The sequence below is a fragment of the Daphnia pulex genome, chromosome 7 (genome assembly GCF_021134715.1).
Source record: "Daphnia pulex isolate KAP4 chromosome 7, ASM2113471v1".
Taxonomy (NCBI): Eukaryota; Metazoa; Arthropoda; class Branchiopoda; order Diplostraca; family Daphniidae; genus Daphnia; species Daphnia pulex.
Genome location: NC_060023.1, coordinates 8,804,559 through 8,820,473, shown reverse-complemented (window position 1 = coordinate 8,820,473; position 15,915 = coordinate 8,804,559). Strand labels below are relative to the sequence as shown.

The window sequence follows — 15,915 nt, the reverse complement described above, 5'->3', positions numbered from 1 at the left end:
GAAATGAAACTGTGAGTGAATATCAAAGAATATCCAGGGGAAAACAACCGCAAAAGTTGACAAAAGGCACGCGCGAAATGTCTCCCAGGATTGATATCAAAGTCCCCCGGGGTCGGAGAGGTACGTAAATATCCGATACAAAGAGCAAATAAAAATCGTAACAACAAAAAGAAAAGGGAAGGGAGGAGATTGAAGAAGACACGCGTCATCGATACAATTCAAGGCGGTAGGCACACGTGCACTGGGTCAATAACCACCGGCTGATTACCGCATTATTATCAACCAATCATCCGCAACTTTGAATGTGAATGTCGGATGGGGGGTTAGTAGAGTGGGGAGGATGAGGATCGGTGTACACGTTGTATCAATAGCGCACACACACTTGGGTCTACTTTTCTGCTTGCGGATTGTGATCCCTATATACCTCGGCAACCCAAGGAGGAAAAAAAAAGAGATGAGGGGGGACCCTCTCCAAAAAATATGGATGGATCGAGTAATTTGATATGCTCAACTAATATGGATCTAAAACTCTCTTCGGAACTCTAATACTACGTAATCTAATCAAATTTTTGTTGGCCATCGACAAAAAAGAAACAAATTCTGTCCATCAACGTTTTTTCCTGACGAGACAATGACCGGATGAGGTTATTGAATTTTAATCCATTTTTTTGTGAAAGCATTTTGGTCGCTCTAGTTATTATTACGCATATCTAGCGTCTGGTTGTTGTTTTTATTTTTTCAAGGGGGGGGGGGGAGGATGGTCTCAAATTTCCAATATCCGCAGGTGAGAATTTAATACACTCCGGTCTCTCTTACTCTCGTCTCTTTACTTGGTCACAAATAAAGAGAATCGAGGGTTACACGTATATACACTGGCTTCTAAAATGTCCCGGAAGAAACCTTAAAACACGGAAGCAGGAAGTTCAAGGTACACCCCTTTATCTTTTCTATTTTTTTTACTGGATCATCCACTAAATAGTAGACTCTTTCCAGCTACAAGATAGAATAGTAGCTTCACTTGACTATCCGGGGGTAAAAAACACACAAACAAACAACCATCCATTCATCCGGATTAGATTGAATTTCGCGCGCTTCCGAACTGTGGTGCGCGCTATATCCGATCATCACTTCCCATGTGACCGACGGTAACCACGAGATTTTTCGGATGTGAATAAACAGAAAAAAACACAGAAGAGTTTGAATGATGAATCAATCCTACCTTATAGCTGTTCCCCCCTCTGCTCTAGCTGGTCTGGGGTTGTATCTTGTTGGTGGTGGCCGCAGGTGTGGGGTTGCAGGACGAGTTTCGCTGGAACTGTTTGCGCAAGAGATTTAGTACAGAGCTCCCGGACTGGGAATCGATCAGTATCGCATCAATTCCCAGGCATCCAATTCGTTTGTTGAATCTCCGCCGACCCTATTTGAAAAATAAAAATGAAAATTGATTACGGGGGCGTGTTTAGAGTAAAATATTCAAAGTTTTTTCTTACCTGCCGAGTCAATCCGGCGGAAGTGGTGCATGTCTATAAATATGAAATTAAAAAGAAACGAAAAATTACTAGGGAGAAAATAAAATTCAAATAGTAACTTGATCTTTTTCTCGAGTACCCGACAGGCGAGGGTTGGATCAACGTATTTTTTCTTTTTATTATTCTATCCATCTTCCAGGTTTCGAGGTGGAAATGATATTGGGTCGTCTCTGTCTCATCTTCGGAGCCGCCAAGAGTCCATCATCATCAAACCCCCTTTAAAAATAAAAAAAAGTAAAGTAAATATTTGTTTAAAAAGAAAAAAAATAAGGGTGGACAAAAGAAAAAGGTAAGTTGATGATTAGAACCCCACACAGAATTATTGGATCGCCTGGGATCATTCGATCACCTGGGCGACGATCCGGGGGTGTCGTTTCTCATTTGTAAACCCACTTTCATTTATTTAGTCTATACTACGTAGTATACTTTGAGTTCGTTCCTTATAAAGGAAAGGAAAAATGTGTTATTCATTTTCCGAGACAACAGACACAAGAAGAGACGAGCTCTTCTTAATTCTTTCATTTTTTTTTAGAGGGGGTTTTAGAGCACTTGACTTGACGCGCCATCTGGTCACCGCTAAAGTTCACCCCCGAAGACGAGGGAGAAGAATGAAAACGAAACAACACACACACACACACAGACAACAACACACATACACAAGACACACAGAAAAAAAAAGTGGTAAACCGATCCGATGATCACCTTATATCTACCCTTCCTCTCGAGACCATCTTCTTTCCACTCACTAAATTCAAAAATTTCATATAATCACAAAAGAAAGAAAAAAAAAATAACTTCTCTCTTTCTACCCCACCACCACCACCGTGAAGATGATCATCAACGGTATTCATCACAAAATGTTCTCCATGATAACAGCTCCGTCTGGGACCCCCCTAGAATTTTCCAACCGTTGAAATATTTGATATTTCACGATCGAATCTGTTTGAGATCTTTCATTGCATAATTAGCCTACTAGCGCGTTTTCTTTGGCCCATCACTTTTGATACGATTGGGAAAGGATCAGTTTTAAAAAAAGTTAAAACGAGTTGAATATGAACCGAGTGACCTACCGGCTAGACTAGTAATTAATCAAACTAAAAGTATTACAAGATGATCAAACAACATGTAAGAGATACAAAGTCGAGTAAAAGGAGCTCTAGGAGAAGAGTAGGAGGACCGACAACATTACAGAGATAGAGAGCCAAAAAACTAAAGGTAGAGGGATAAAAAAATAAGGAGGGGGTTTTTTCGATGGTGGTGGTGGTGGTACATTTTGGGTGAAGGGTGGGGAAGGTGGTGTCCTGTGACATTAGCATGGAAGAGGAGCGGCTTAACTTGTTGGTGCCCTGATCCTGTTTGTCAGCTTATATACAGTATTTTTTTTCTCTCTCTCTCTCTCTGTTCCTCCGTGTGTCGTCGTCCTCCTTCCTCTATTCCATGCGAGAGATAGGGACGGACGAATCGCCGGCCTGCTGGATATATATGCCCCATCTCTTTTTTCTTTCTTTTTTAGTTTTGTGCCGGCTGGACCGAGCACAGCACAGGACACATTCTCTTTCCCGGCAACGAAGCGACCGGACAGTTCAGCTCATCAGTCTAACTTAATCGCTCGACGCGGACAGTTGCGTTGGCGACTCGATTAAGACTTACTACCTCCACACTCTCTCTACTACTACTACTACTACTCCTACTACTCCACCCTCCCATTCATTCTGGTTTCCCAGAAAACAATTTGACATTTAGCAATTATTTTGGCAACATCAACTAGCAAAGTTTCGGTTTACCCCAAGACAATTGGACGAATACAATTCTCAAGTCTTCTACGTGGATACTATTGCGCATCAATGTCCCAGTGATTACGTAGTGCTTCACTCGCCGCTGCAGCCAAGGATTTTAAATTAATTCGGTCGCGCCGGAATTCGAAGAAAAAATTGCAGGTAAAACATGATTCCGTCTCCTTAAAACTTTTTTGGGTCGTGATGAATGCCAAGCCGGGCGTGCAAAGCCGGCTGACGGCAAGAGTCGGAAAGCCAATAATGGCTGTTATGGGTAGTGGGCGGAGTTATAGGGTGAAAGAGTCGGCCAATGGGAAACGGTTCCGTACGGGACGTCGGTGACGGTGCGTGCGCGCGCGCGCTTCTCTTCCGCACTCGAGCGGTGCCAATCCAATTGCGTCAATCCCTCGTTCGTTCGGTAGATCCATCGACAAATCAAATCAGGCTCGTTCCCCATGCCTCGAATGACGTTTTGATGTTTGTATTTTCTTTTTCTTTTTTCAAAGAAAAGGAAATAGCAAATCCCTCATCCTTAAACTGCGCTGTGCACGAAAAATTGTGATCGAAAGAAAACGTAAAAGTATCCGGCATTGAATTTGTCTCGAGAGGGAGGGGGAACACAATTCTACCGACAAAAACCACGACAAACCCTTTTCCAAGCAAAGTCGAACGTTTTAATTACTAGTTGAAATCTTTCCGTCAAAATCTCCGAGAAATCCAGTAAAATATTTCTTCTCCCCCCCCCCCTCTTTCCCCATCTTATCATTGTTGTTATTGGTGGGGTCCATCCGGCGGTTAAACGGGAATCAATCACGGTAGGGCTAGCTTTTTGGTTTCCGCCAAAGAAAAGAAAAGAAGGCAAATCAAACAGAATGAAATAAGGAAACCGGGATCACCAGGGCAACAGCATAATTGCTTTTCGAGAGTCGGGAGTCCTTTCTACGGGTTCCTCCCCGTCGACAGCGGGAGTAAAAAAAAAAAAAAAAAGGGGGAGCGCGCGTGCATACGTGGCACTGGACGGTCTTCCTTTACTACTCTCAAAGACTCCAATGCGCGTACAATAGGGAGAGAAACCTTTGACGCATTTTTTCTTCTTTCTTTTCTTTCTCTCGACTTGCCGTTCGATAAAAGCTAGGGATGTAATATTCGGATCGAGTCCCCTGGCAAAACTAGGAGCGTGTGATGACGTCTGACGTGAATGAAAGAGGCAAAGGAAACGTTTTTCGGGCGAATTAACGTCATCGCGAAACGTATCAATCAGAAAGAAGGGAGAGTAGAAAGAAGCCGGAACAGTTTTCGATCATACCTTGATCTTTGCCATGCCTTTTGTTGTTGGTCTTTTAGGCACAGCAGCATCCAGGGCAACCAGGACTTTTTTTCATCAGGACTGCTCATACTCTCGCTCTCTCAGTCTGACGCTGCCTCCGGCTTCAATATAAAAAGATGGAGAGCTGCTACGTACCAAACAATCCCAATTTCGCCTCGGTGGACCAGTGGACGCCTCCCAGTCCGACATCTCCGCCCGTCACTTCGTCGGCTGAAGTCAAGCAGCATCATCAGCAACAGCAACAGCAGCAGCAGCAACAACAGCAGCAGCAGCAGCAACAACAACAGCAGCAGCAACAGCATTTCACTCATCATCACCAACATCATCACGATCCCGTGATTCAACAATTGTGCGACTCGGCCGATTTGGTTCACTCAGGCAATGCAATTTCTTCATCGGTCGGAAACGATCCTTCCAGTACCGGTCAACTGACTTCACTGTCCGCTTTGCCACCCGTACAGGTAAAAAAAAAATAAGAGAAAATCAGAATCAGTTAATCTAAAAATACTTAAATTTGAAAATGTTACCAGGAATTGTTGGGTCCCTGCCGAAGTCCAAACGGTGACGGATCCGGCGGCAATAAAGATCGAGGTGGAGATCCATTTTCCGGCTACTCGTTGACGGCATTGGACTTTGAGCCTTTGCCTGGATTCCTTACTCTCAGTTCGTGTGCATCTTACAAGTGAGTTTCTTGCAGGTCTGTTGCTTGTCAATTATAACTGTACTCATCAGCGTGTCCGATTCAAACAGACAACACCAAGAAATGGGCGACTTGCCACTTAGTTTCAAATCCGGACAATCGTCCCATTCAATCGGCAACTACGGCTCCTTGTACTCTAACCACCACTCGCCCCAACCGCATTCCCACCAACATCAACAGCAAGGTCCCATGTCTCCATTCTCCGCCGCCGTGGCTGCCGCTACTCAACAGCAGCAATCGCAAAATTCCGCCATGAATGGCAATTCCGGCAACGGTCAGTGCCAATACTCTTTCCATGGAGCAACGTCGACACCATCCCAAACGGCAAAGATGCCCCATCATCACCACCCTCACCATCATCACCCCCACCACCAATCAGCACCGGCTAATTCGACGCCAACTTATCAGGACAGCAACTACGGAGGAGCTGGATGCGGAAGCGCTGGAATCTTTCCGTCCATGAGCGTCAACGTTTCGATGAACATGACGATGGGCATGGGAATGAGTATGGGGCCTACCATGAGTTACGGAATTGAAACTGGCGCACCGCTCCAGTGCTGGAACACTCACAACGTCACCTCCGGAATTCATCACTTACCAGGAGTTGCGGCAGCGGCGGCGGCCGCAGCAGCCGTGACGGTCAACCCGAACAATACGGGTTATCCCATTGCCCCACCAGCTCAAGCTCTACTTAGTCCAATCCAGGTAACATTTAGAATACATATTAACCTAAAATAAATGAATCAAATCTCATTAGTACTATTATTCGAATCCAATAGGTTTCCTACAATTCTAATATTTACCCGACATCTTTCACGCCATCTTCGGCATCCGGTTATTGTTTGCCCGGTGATTGGCGACCCACTGCTGCGGATCCCCCAGGTCTTTACGAACTTAAGGAGCTGAAAGAGTCGTCGCCCAGTCCATTCAGTAACAGTGGCGGAAGTGGCAAAAACTTTGCCAAGTCCAAATCCTCCCCCGTGGTCCAACAGCAACATCAAAATAATTACTCGACTTATCCGGCGGTGGAAGCTTATCCCATCCAACCCGGAAGCAACAGTCCAGTGGCGTCGAAAAAACGTTCCATTCAGGTGAGGCAACCCAGCGTCACGCCGTCGGTGCCCAGTCTGACACCAACAGTTGACTACGATGGAGAAATGGCGTCCTGCGGCAGTGGAGTCTCGAGCAGCAGCAGCAGCGGAAGCAGCGTAGGATTAGGCGGAGCCGGACAGGGGAAGGCAAACTTGTGCCGGGTTTGTGGTAAAACGTACGCAAGGCCCAGCACGCTCAAAACCCACATGCGGACCCATTCCGGCGAGAGGCCGTACAGGTGCGGTGACTGCCACAAATCTTTTAGTCAAGCGGCCAATTTGACGGCCCACGTACGAACCCATTCGGGAGAGAAACCATTCCGTTGTCAGATCTGTGACCGGCGCTTCTCTCAGAGCTCGTCCGTCACGACTCACATGCGGACGCATTCCGGAGAGCGCCCCTACCGTTGTCGAATGTGCAAGAAGGCTTTTTCAGATTCTTCGACACTCACCAAGCACATGCGAATTCATTCGGGCGAGAAGCCCTATCAATGCAAGCTGTGCTTACTTCGGTTCTCTCAGTCGGGTAACCTCAATCGGCACATGCGAGTCCATTCGGCTACGTCTTGATCTGTTTCGGGTTCACGGCTCTTTTAAAGGGGGAAAAAAGGTAAAGTCTGATTATAAATAATAAAAAAATCATGTCCAAAAAATATCTCCTTTACGGGGGAGGGCTTGTACAGTGTCAATTTACATCACATGCATTCCCCAACGATTTCAATGTTTTGTTTTTTTTCCCGTCAAACCAAAGTTTTCCCTGTTTTTTTTTGTCTGTCGCCAATATCGTAAATGTTTCTTTCCCATAGTCACATCCCACTTTGGCTTGCGACTGGTCGCCTTTGCGTCCGAGGGAAATTTCTGTTTCGAAATTCTCATTTTAATATTTACGACTGATCTCACATCACATGTAAAAATAATACGATATCGAATACAATACACTTGAAGCTCTAGTCATTCTTTCCGGACTTATTTCAATTAGGTTGACTATTAAAAAGAATTGTTTTATTCTTCTTCGTGGAGTCTTGGCAACATGCCAAATAAACTAGTAAGCTATGAATAAGAGTGGTCGAATCATTGGATCTCTGCGAAACATTCTAGCAAGATCACCTCGAGCTCATGTCATAATATAGAGTAAACGTATGAGCATTTGCCCGAAGATGATCTTTGAAACGAGGGAATTACGTTCGCACAGATTAAATGATTAGGGACTTGGATTTACTGCCATCAGAGCTGAATATCTGTACAATCTCGGCGAGTGTTTACTTGGCGACGCCTACCATCGCGGGACGGACGATCCTTTCGTGAAGTTTGTAGCCGATCTTGGTAACTGCTATCACAGTTCCCGGTTCTTTTCCTTCAACGGGCTAAGTTCCATAATACAAATTTTTCTTTTTATTTGAATAATATCTTTGATTTATAAGAAATAGTACCTGTTCAAACAAAGCTTCATGATGATTTGGATTGAATTTCTCCCCTAGTGGACTAACTTGAGCTAACCCATGACGCTTGAACACCTAAATTCAGATAAAAAAAGATTATTAGTTTTAGAGATACTCTTACTAAATCAACTGATTACCTTTTGGAGTTCAGCCTCAGTCATCGTCAAACCCTCGTACAGATTTTTTAAATGGCTATTTGTTTGAACTTGATCAGCTGGTACACATTCTGTTGCTTTTTGAAGAATGTCTGAAACAGACAAGAGATCCTTGCAGAAGCCTTGGATTCCAAACAACTTGGCATCCTCGATCTGCTTAGTCAGACGCTTTCTCATGTTCTCAGTATCAGCCAAAGATCGTTTGTACTTATCCTGCAAAGAAAAAGAAGTGATGCAACATGAATGGGGAAAAATATTTAAGAAGTACATTTTACATACATCAAGATCACTACATTTTTCTTTATAATTTTCAACATCTTTGTTGAGACATTCAATTTCAGCTACCAGCTTTTTCTCATTCTCAGAGAGTTCAGGAGCTGCGGCTTTCTCATCAGCTGGAGTAGACAAATGTCTTACAGCACTAACAGAGCCATGGTTTAAGTAATTTCTCCTGCAAGATTAAGACAACAAAAAAACGTTACAAGATCGCAATCATTTCCCAAGCATGACGGTCGCAGACGTTCTTACACAAAAAAATCATTATTCATCACACAGTTTTCACACCATAATTAACAACTCGAAATATCAAGAAAAAATTTAGAAAGTGGATTATACCTAACAATTCCACGAATATTGGGAATTAAGCCCTGAGATACTCGTAAACACGTGGACGCCATTTCATGCAAGCAAATTCCCCCCAAAAGCTCACAACTCACAAATTCCGTCTGCTGACTGAGTAACGTTTAAGTGAAAGGCTTATGCAACCAACAGCAACCAGACAAATTATTAGTTGCTATGCCAGCGCCACCGCTGCCTAAGGCCAACCCAGCCTCCTCCGACCTCCGGTCCTCCCCCTTTACAATGTCCTTTAAAATTTTTTACAGATGCACACCTAAACACTAGCAGGCAGCCAGGCAAGCAACTGCAAGCACACACGATCATTCGTGTAATAATAGTGCAAGGAGTGCAAGCCCCAAATATTCACGAGTTTCAAGTTAGAACGGCCACATTCACTTCATTTCTAACGCAGGTAAAAATTGGTTGAAAAGTTTTGTGCGCCCAGTAACCCTTTTTAAACGTCACCGTACTATTTCTTTTTCATTTAAAAGGCAAGAAATTTGACATTTTCGTGTGAGATACCCAATTGAGCGACACAATGTCATTGAAGCAGAGTTTCCGATTGTTGCGAAATGTTAGTTGCTTTGTAAGAAACCGTTTCCCCAACAGTAGCTTTATCAGGCCACAAACCTGTGTCAGACTCATTGCTACAAATGTACCCAAATATTGTGTGAAGGTTGACGGCAGTAATCAGACAGAGAACCCCATCTCAGATCAGACAAAACAAGAATTGACAAAAATTCCTGCCAAGATGCTCTTGGCCTATACGTGTGAGGTTTGCAGCACCAGGAACCAGAAAACTATTTCGAAGCAAGCCTACCAAGTTGGAGTCGTGATTGTTAAGTGTGATGGATGTGCTAATAACCACCTGATTGCTGATAACCTTGGCTGGTTTACTGATACCAAGAAACACTGGAACATTGAGGATATCATGGCGTTAAAGGGGGAAACTGTAAGGAAGGTTTCAGACGAGGCACATGCTTGGGAGGTTGTTGAAGATATAGTTACCCAAATGAAAATTTCAGAAGATAAATGAAAATTGTGTCCCATTTACATGTTTTAAGACCTGACCTCGAAATACTTGGATAGTTTCCGATAGTAATTCTTTTTTTTTTCCTTATCTGACAGTGATTGATGTATGAGGAAATTTAAGTGAAACCACAATACTGTATCATCTGGTACTTCATTGCATCCTTGAGTAGCCCAACTGTTGTATCTGCATCATCGTCTGCTTTGTGAGTCAAGTAAATTGTAAATACCATATGATATTTTTGTTACTTACTGTACTAATTTAGAATAGCCCGCGATGGAGAAAACAAACTACGACACAATCATTATCGGAGCTGGACTAGCTGGTATTTCTGCAGCCCGTACCCTTATACAGAATGGGGTGAAGGACGTTTTAATACTAGAAGGTAAAAGGAACCTGTTACAGTGAAAACAAGTAGGACCGCGTCTAATGTAGACTTTACAATGTCAATGAAGCCCAAGAACAACCCGGAGGTCGAGTGCGCACAGAGTTTATTCAAAACTTCCCGTTCGATTACGGCGCCCAATTTATCCATGGCGAAGTTGGCAACCCACTTTACGATTACGCAGCGAAAAATGGACTGCTGCTGAACATTCCCTCGTTTGAGGGTGAAGGTAAAAGTAAACAACGACACCAAAAAGGACATATTTGTTGATGACGGAGTTGATTTTGCAGGTAATTTTTATACTCAGTGTGGTATTCGTGTGGATCCCGAAGCAGTGGAGGAAGTGGAAAAGTTAGTTGAAACTTCGTTGCATAATCCGGACGCCATCGCTTCCGAAAACATTCAAGAAATTTTCGATGCCGTCAAGAAGGAAGTGCATCACGATATTAAGCTAGAGGGTCTGCTCGAGTGGCACAAGAACTACCAGCTGATTGATAACGCCTGCGAACGGCTGGACGAGTTATCGATTGAAGCGTGGAACCAATACCAAGAGTGCCCTGGAAACTACTGCCAGCTAGTAAAAGGTGGATTTATCGCCATCGTCAACCACCTGCTAACCGGGATTCCCGAAGATACCGTCAAGTATTCCCAGCCGGTCGAGAAAATTGTTTGGGAGGGAAATAATGCTGACGGTACTGGCGTGATTGTGAAAACAGCTCATGGAACCGACTACCACTGCAACCACGTCATTGTCACTTGCTCGATGGGATTCTTGAGAGAGCATTGGGGCGATTTCTTCCAACCCAACTTGCCCGCTGAATGGATTTCGCGATTTAATTGCATCGGTTTTGGATCCATCACCAAAGTTGCCATGATGTTTGATGAACCGTTTTGGGAAGGGTGAGTACCGCCTCAGCGGCAGCTTTATCCATTTTTGTTTTCAAAATTAAATGATTTCAATTTTACACAGACATTGCAAAGGATTTCAGTTCGCTTGGACGGATACTCACCTCGGACACAGCCTAGCGTACAAAGAACCGTGGTATCATTATCTAACCGGCTTCGATGTTGTCCAAGCCTCCAATCCTGCTGTGCTACTTGGTTGGGTCGGTAGTAGAGGAGCTCTTTATCTGGCCGAACAGGACATTGGAGACGAAGAGCTGGGCGAAGAGTGTGTGAAAGTTTTGGAGGAATTCACCGGTCATCCTTCAATCCCGAGGCCTTTCAAAACTATCCGGTAGATCAAAATTCGCGAATCATCTCGCCTTGGAAAATCAATAATTCCTTTCGTTTTTCTTTTTTTAGAACTCGCTGGCACAAGAATCCTTATGTCCGTGGGGCGTTCAGCTATCGAACTGGAGTGTTCGACCCTGCGATTCTTGACCCATTGGGACCAGTGGTTGACGGGAAACCAGTAGGCCACTAAATTTCTTTTTTAAAACAGCGTTAAACAAGTCTCCACATTTAATTTTGATTTTCTCAAGGTTCCTTCGCTGTTTTTTGCTGGAGAAGCTTTGGATCTTTCGCATCATTCGACTGCCCACGGAGCTTTCTCGTCGGGTCGTGATCAAGCGATGAAAATTGTCGAGTTGAAGAGGAATCTATCGAACAGTGCTTCGGGTTCAAACTAAGAAAACTACATTTTTCATATATTTCAATATTTGAAAATATTCATGCATAGCACACGAAGTGTATTAGCCTTTTGTTTTTCACAGCCAAGTTTAAGCCATTGTTTTTTGTCAAATTTAATTAAACGGGAAAAGGGAATTTGCAAAATAAACATAAAGTTTCAAATTTGTTGTTTAATCGAACATGCGTAGGGGTTCACGAAATTTTGTTTTCAATTCAAACGAGTCTGGTGATAAAGTAATGGTATAAATCAAAGAGAACTATGAAGCACTAATAATGTATTCTCATTTCAAGCCAACAATTAACATATGGAATGGTCATATTCAGAATGGTCATATACCTGAATTTAGATTCAAGTTTATCTTGGCACTTTTAATGCTAGCTGAAAATAATACAAAACACTACATGAGCTTGATATAGATTGGCCAAGTTTAACGTCGAGGAGCGATGAGTAAAGGCATCCCTCCTTCCGGTTTAAGAATCATATTTAGTGACTCTTTGATGGGCAGCCGGTGCACGTCTATTCCAAAACGAAATTGGCGGAGTAGAGTCGACACGATCACCTTGTCTTCGTACATGGCGAATTTTTGCCCTGAAAAAAAAACATTCAATTTAATTTAATTAAGAACCAAAGTTGTTGCTGAAGACATACCGATGCAGTTTCTCGGCCCTGCGCTGAACGGAACATAGGCGAAAGGATTCCGACCGATGACTTGATCAGGCTGGAACCGCTCCGGTTTGAAAGCTTCCGGATCAGGAAAGAATTCTTCGTTGCGATGTAGAGCATAGATTTGAATTCCCAAGGATGTATCGGCCGGGACATTGTAGCCACTTAAGCGGACATCCTCATTAACTCTGCGTCGAATCAGCGGGACGGGCGGATGCCGGCGCAGCGATTCCTTGATGCAACACTCCAAGTACTTTAATTTTGACAGGTCTTCTAGACTGCATGGCCTGTCCGAATCACCAAAACACTCGTACAGCTCTTCGTAAACCCGATCCTGCTCATTAATGACATTAATTTGATTTCATAGAAACTAGTTGGATGTTAGTTATTCCTACTTGTTCAGCCGGATGTGTAGCCATGCAATACAGAAACCAAGTGACAGCTGCCGACGTGGTATCGTGGCCCTATATAAGGTCCGGTTTAGAGATATCGTTTTGTAGAATCATCAGACAATTAACTTACCTCAAACATGAAAGTGTCAACTTGATTTATGATGTCAGCTTCGCTCATATCAGACTCTCCGTTCCGGGCTGATTCCAGCAACAAATCTAGAAAGGCTCGTCGTTTCTCTATTGCGCCATGAAAACAAAGAAAGTCGTTATCATTTCAGAAATAATTTCATTGAATTCTGTTATATTATACTTGGTCCCGAGTAGTCGCAATCAACTTTATCGGCATCGGCATCTTGCTGATCAACTATTTTCTTCCTGGCGACCACAACCTGATGATTACATCGTTTAATACATTTGTTTGTTTTGATTTATGCCAATCTACTTAACCTTTCGAGTGAAACTATGAACGATATCCAAATACGTTTGAAATTCACGTCCGTGAGGAGTGAACTGAAAGTAAATCCAGTCCGGCAGCAATCCCAGGAGAGAATTGACTCTTCCTTGTATCATGGATTCGACTCTGTCAAATTCCAAGTTAGATGTATATTCATATAAATAGAAATTAAGTTTCTCTCTCACCTGTCAATAGCGTTGATGTATTCAGAATCGTAATTCACTTGAGCGTTTATCTGAATTCCCATGGCAGCCTCTAATTAAATCATAAATGATTTTAATAAGCTTGAAAAAGACTAGTATGAAAACTGTACCGCAAATAATGTCCAGAGTGCAACGTGACGTCATGGGATAAATATCAACTTCATTTTCGTCCAGTATTCTCTTACTGATTTGCTCGACAAAAATCTGAGAGTTGCGATTAAACACGTCAAAGAAGCCGTCAAGAATTTGAAAGTGAAACGCGGGAGTCAGCAGCTTCCGATCCTTTCGCCATTTATTCCCTAATGCAAATTGAAAAATTTAGAAATTCAAGTAGACAAGCACAATTTGAATTGTCAATTTGCAAAAACCTCCTGATAATAACAAGCCATCGCCGAGCCACGGTAAAAGAAAAGCTCCAGTAACGCTTTTGTTGATGTGTACCTGACTAGCCAAAATGGCCTGGAAAATGTCACAATAGAAAGGTTAATTAGTACCGTGATACTATGAGAGTAATGTTTGACGTTTTAGGACATTATACCTCGACATCAGAAGGAGATGATATGTTCACTATGGGGAACATTCCTCGCCAAAATCGATAAATATGCCCGTAAGCCCTCGTCCATTTCACATTAAATATCTGCAAGAGTCCTAACAGATGCAAATTACAATATGAATTTTAAAATCACAGCATTTTTTATACGTTAAATGTACCCAATCAAAAAATTAAAAACACAAGGAAAAACTCATTGCAGCGTTTAGCCGCGTTAGACTCGACGTAAAAAAAATAAAGTTGCATATGCCAACAATAAAAGTATCAAATAATTAAAAATGTCGGTGAGATACGGGGTTCCATTTAGGATATTGCTGATCCACAGGAACACGGGATCTCGTAATCTATTCTATTCCTGAATTTTTCTGTGAATTACATAACGTATACGTATAATTCCCAAATGTCTTCAGGTTTGGGTCACCCATCCACTTACTGACTGCGCACTAGTTGGCTGCAGTTCTTTTATAAGCGTTAGAGTTATTCAACAATTCCAACAGGTGGTTATCAAGTTTCTACAAAGAACCGTATCACGCATCACTAATGTAATTTTGCATGTTGACAAGTAAATACATTTTCCTTAAATTATTCGTCCTATTACGTTAGTTAATTCAAGATTTTTGTAATTTAGCTAGTTTGAATGAACCAATTCTCTTCGTTATTTTTTCCTTTCACGCGCTAAATAGCTTGATTGTCACTCCAGTTAGCAGTATCCATAAATTTGATTAATTTTAATTTTAGAGAATCAAGGAAATTAATGTAAAAATGCGGATAAAAAATAAGTGAAAGTTATACCTGTCGCTTTAGGCTCTTTGAAATCCCTCCCCTTTCTTACCCCTCGGGCTTCTAATCAAAACTAACCTGTTTGAAGCTTGTTGGCAGAAACCACACTCTAACCCACCCACAGGCCACTGGAGGAACACACTTTCTGATTGAATTTTAAATATAGGCAAATAATGTTTACTTTACCTGGTCCATCTCGAGGAAGTGCCAAGATGTTGCCTAAAAATGGCAATTTCAGCGGCCCGGGAATGTTGTCTATTTGCTGGAAAAAATAAGAGCGTTCCCGTCTCCAATACCAGACAATCAGAGCGACGAAAAAGAACAACAGGAGATTCAACATGTCCAACGCAATAATAGTTAAATTCGGAACAATTCGAGCGTCGATTCAACGTCCACCAAAATGGTGGGCCTCTTACAGAAACAGAAGGAGATTATTGGCAGTTGACAAAAAACAAAGCGCGTAACTTGAAATGGTCACCGAAACTGTCAGGCGAATGTCCACCTCGAAAAAGATGTTCTTCTACCTGTATAACCTGAAATCGGGTAAAAAAAATTGTAGCGTTTGTCACCAACGTTAACAAAGCCATCTATTGGATGAAGAAAAAGGCGTGCATCTTTCTATTCTAATAATTTTCAATTCAACAAATCAAAGCTGCTGACCTGTAGGGAAACGTGTTTGAAATGTAATGTAATCCAAACAATAAGTGGGCAGTGTCACAGCGATTTCAAAATTCTTATTTCACAATCCGTTATCGACTATTGACTATCTAACACATGGAATGAGAAACGGAATGTTTTAGAAAAACAACTTCCATAACGAGCTCATTTGCATGTGTTGAACTGTCAGTTGGAAATGTCATTACTCATCCTCGAATCAAGCCAGCAAATATAGCCCGAAGCTTTTGAATGCTGAATCAAATACCAGGACTTTGTACGATTGAAAAGATAGCTCTCTATAATATGGCAACCACAACATTTAAATAACGTAATATTTTTTTTTCAGGTTTTTCAATGCGGTGAGCGTTGGCAAATGATGCGTCAGATTTTCCCTTATGTAATTTTCTTTCTCTTCTGTCCGCATACAATAACTGCATGGCCCACAAATACACGGAATTCTATGCATTTAATTGCTACTGGTTGTCATTATTAGGCATAGCCTATATAAAGAGGTTTGCTGGTGAAAATAGAATC

At 42.4% G+C, this 15,915-nt stretch overlaps 5 protein-coding genes across 7 annotated transcripts in view; 2 read left to right on the top strand and 3 right to left on the bottom strand.

Moving 5' to 3' along the window:
* LOC124197919 overlaps window positions 1–4,886 on the bottom strand; it is a 28,099-nt gene extending 23,213 nt beyond the window's left edge. The window contains exons 1-3 of the mRNA XM_046593497.1: window positions 4,767–4,886; window positions 1,491–1,745; window positions 1,220–1,417 (exon numbers count right to left, since the gene is read on the bottom strand). The gene's annotated coding sequence lies outside the window, so the exon portion shown is untranslated. The remainder of the gene's footprint in view (window positions 1–1,219; window positions 1,418–1,490; window positions 1,746–4,766) is intronic.
* Window positions 3,041–7,372, top strand: LOC124197911 (protein glass-like). The gene is made up of 5 exons (XM_046593485.1): window positions 3,041–3,466; window positions 4,649–5,092; window positions 5,162–5,313; window positions 5,382–6,036; window positions 6,111–7,372. Exons 2-5 carry the CDS (start codon window positions 4,748–4,750, stop codon window positions 6,990–6,992), a joined length of 2,034 nt encoding a protein of 677 aa, XP_046449441.1. The 5' UTR covers window positions 3,041–3,466; window positions 4,649–4,747; the 3' UTR covers window positions 6,993–7,372.
* Window positions 7,373–7,402: 30 nt separating this feature from the next.
* LOC124197922 (grpE protein homolog, mitochondrial-like) lies at window positions 7,403–8,778 on the bottom strand. Its single transcript, XM_046593504.1, has 5 exons — window positions 8,632–8,778; window positions 8,296–8,467; window positions 7,999–8,229; window positions 7,853–7,936; window positions 7,403–7,786 (listed from the first exon to the last, which is right to left on the bottom strand). Exons 1-5 carry the CDS (start codon window positions 8,691–8,693, stop codon window positions 7,682–7,684), a joined length of 654 nt encoding a protein of 217 aa, XP_046449460.1. The 5' UTR covers window positions 8,694–8,778; the 3' UTR covers window positions 7,403–7,681.
* A 150-nt stretch (window positions 8,779–8,928) lies between these two features.
* On the top strand, window positions 8,929–11,843 carry LOC124197913 (spermine oxidase-like). Of its 3 annotated transcripts, none has more exons than XM_046593489.1 (7): window positions 8,929–9,046; window positions 9,930–10,049; window positions 10,120–10,278; window positions 10,340–10,949; window positions 11,020–11,286; window positions 11,355–11,463; window positions 11,534–11,843. In XM_046593489.1, exons 2-7 carry the CDS (start codon window positions 9,941–9,943, stop codon window positions 11,678–11,680), a joined length of 1,401 nt encoding a protein of 466 aa, XP_046449445.1. In that variant the 5' UTR covers window positions 8,929–9,046; window positions 9,930–9,940; the 3' UTR covers window positions 11,681–11,843. The 3 variants fall into 3 exon arrangements, with proteins under 3 accessions (XP_046449445.1, XP_046449443.1, XP_046449444.1); XM_046593487.1 differs by lacking the exon at window positions 8,929–9,046 and adding an exon at window positions 9,757–9,869; XM_046593488.1 differs by lacking the exon at window positions 8,929–9,046 and adding an exon at window positions 9,758–9,869 and having other exon boundaries at window positions 9,935–10,049.
* Window positions 11,614–15,267, bottom strand: LOC124197912 (cytochrome P450 4C1-like). Its single transcript, XM_046593486.1, has 11 exons — window positions 14,911–15,267; window positions 13,933–14,042; window positions 13,763–13,853; window positions 13,505–13,693; window positions 13,377–13,446; window positions 13,185–13,317; window positions 13,048–13,126; window positions 12,868–12,974; window positions 12,741–12,809; window positions 12,331–12,679; window positions 11,614–12,270 (listed from the first exon to the last, which is right to left on the bottom strand). Exons 1-11 carry the CDS (start codon window positions 15,062–15,064, stop codon window positions 12,110–12,112), a joined length of 1,512 nt encoding a protein of 503 aa, XP_046449442.1. The 5' UTR covers window positions 15,065–15,267; the 3' UTR covers window positions 11,614–12,109.
* Between the last annotated feature and the right edge of the window lie 648 nt (window positions 15,268–15,915).

Excerpts from the sequence above, each read along its gene's own strand:
- LOC124197922 (XM_046593504.1), bottom strand. The coding sequence starts at position 8,693 with ATGGCGTCCACGTGTTTACGAGTATCTCAGGGCTTAATTCCCAATATT. Across the intron at positions 7,937-7,998 it reads CTGAGGCTGAACTCCAAAAG|GTGTTCAAGCGTCATGGGTT; the intron begins GTAATCAGTTGA and ends ATCTGAATTTAG. Across the intron at positions 7,787-7,852 it reads ATGAAGCTTTGTTTGAACAG|CCCGTTGAAGGAAAAGAACC; the intron begins GTACTATTTCTT and ends TATGGAACTTAG.
- LOC124197911 (XM_046593485.1), top strand. The coding sequence starts at position 4,748 with ATGGAGAGCTGCTACGTACCAAACAATCCCAATTTCGCCTCGGTGGAC. Across the intron at positions 5,093-5,161 it reads CCGCTTTGCCACCCGTACAG|GAATTGTTGGGTCCCTGCCG; the intron begins GTAAAAAAAAAA and ends AAATGTTACCAG. Across the intron at positions 5,314-5,381 it reads AGTTCGTGTGCATCTTACAA|ACAACACCAAGAAATGGGCG; the intron begins GTGAGTTTCTTG and ends CGATTCAAACAG.
- LOC124197913 (XM_046593489.1), top strand. The coding sequence starts at position 9,941 with ATGGAGAAAACAAACTACGACACAATCATTATCGGAGCTGGACTAGCT. Across the intron at positions 10,279-10,339 it reads TCCCTCGTTTGAGGGTGAAG|GTAATTTTTATACTCAGTGT; the intron begins GTAAAAGTAAAC and ends TTGATTTTGCAG. Across the intron at positions 11,287-11,354 it reads AGGCCTTTCAAAACTATCCG|AACTCGCTGGCACAAGAATC; the intron begins GTAGATCAAAAT and ends TTCTTTTTTTAG.
- LOC124197912 (XM_046593486.1), bottom strand. The coding sequence starts at position 15,064 with ATGTTGAATCTCCTGTTGTTCTTTTTCGTCGCTCTGATTGTCTGGTAT. Across the intron at positions 13,447-13,504 it reads CACTCTGGACATTATTTGCG|AGGCTGCCATGGGAATTCAG; the intron begins GTACAGTTTTCA and ends TGATTTAATTAG. Across the intron at positions 12,680-12,740 it reads CTACACATCCGGCTGAACAA|GATCGGGTTTACGAAGAGCT; the intron begins GTAGGAATAACT and ends ATTAATGAGCAG.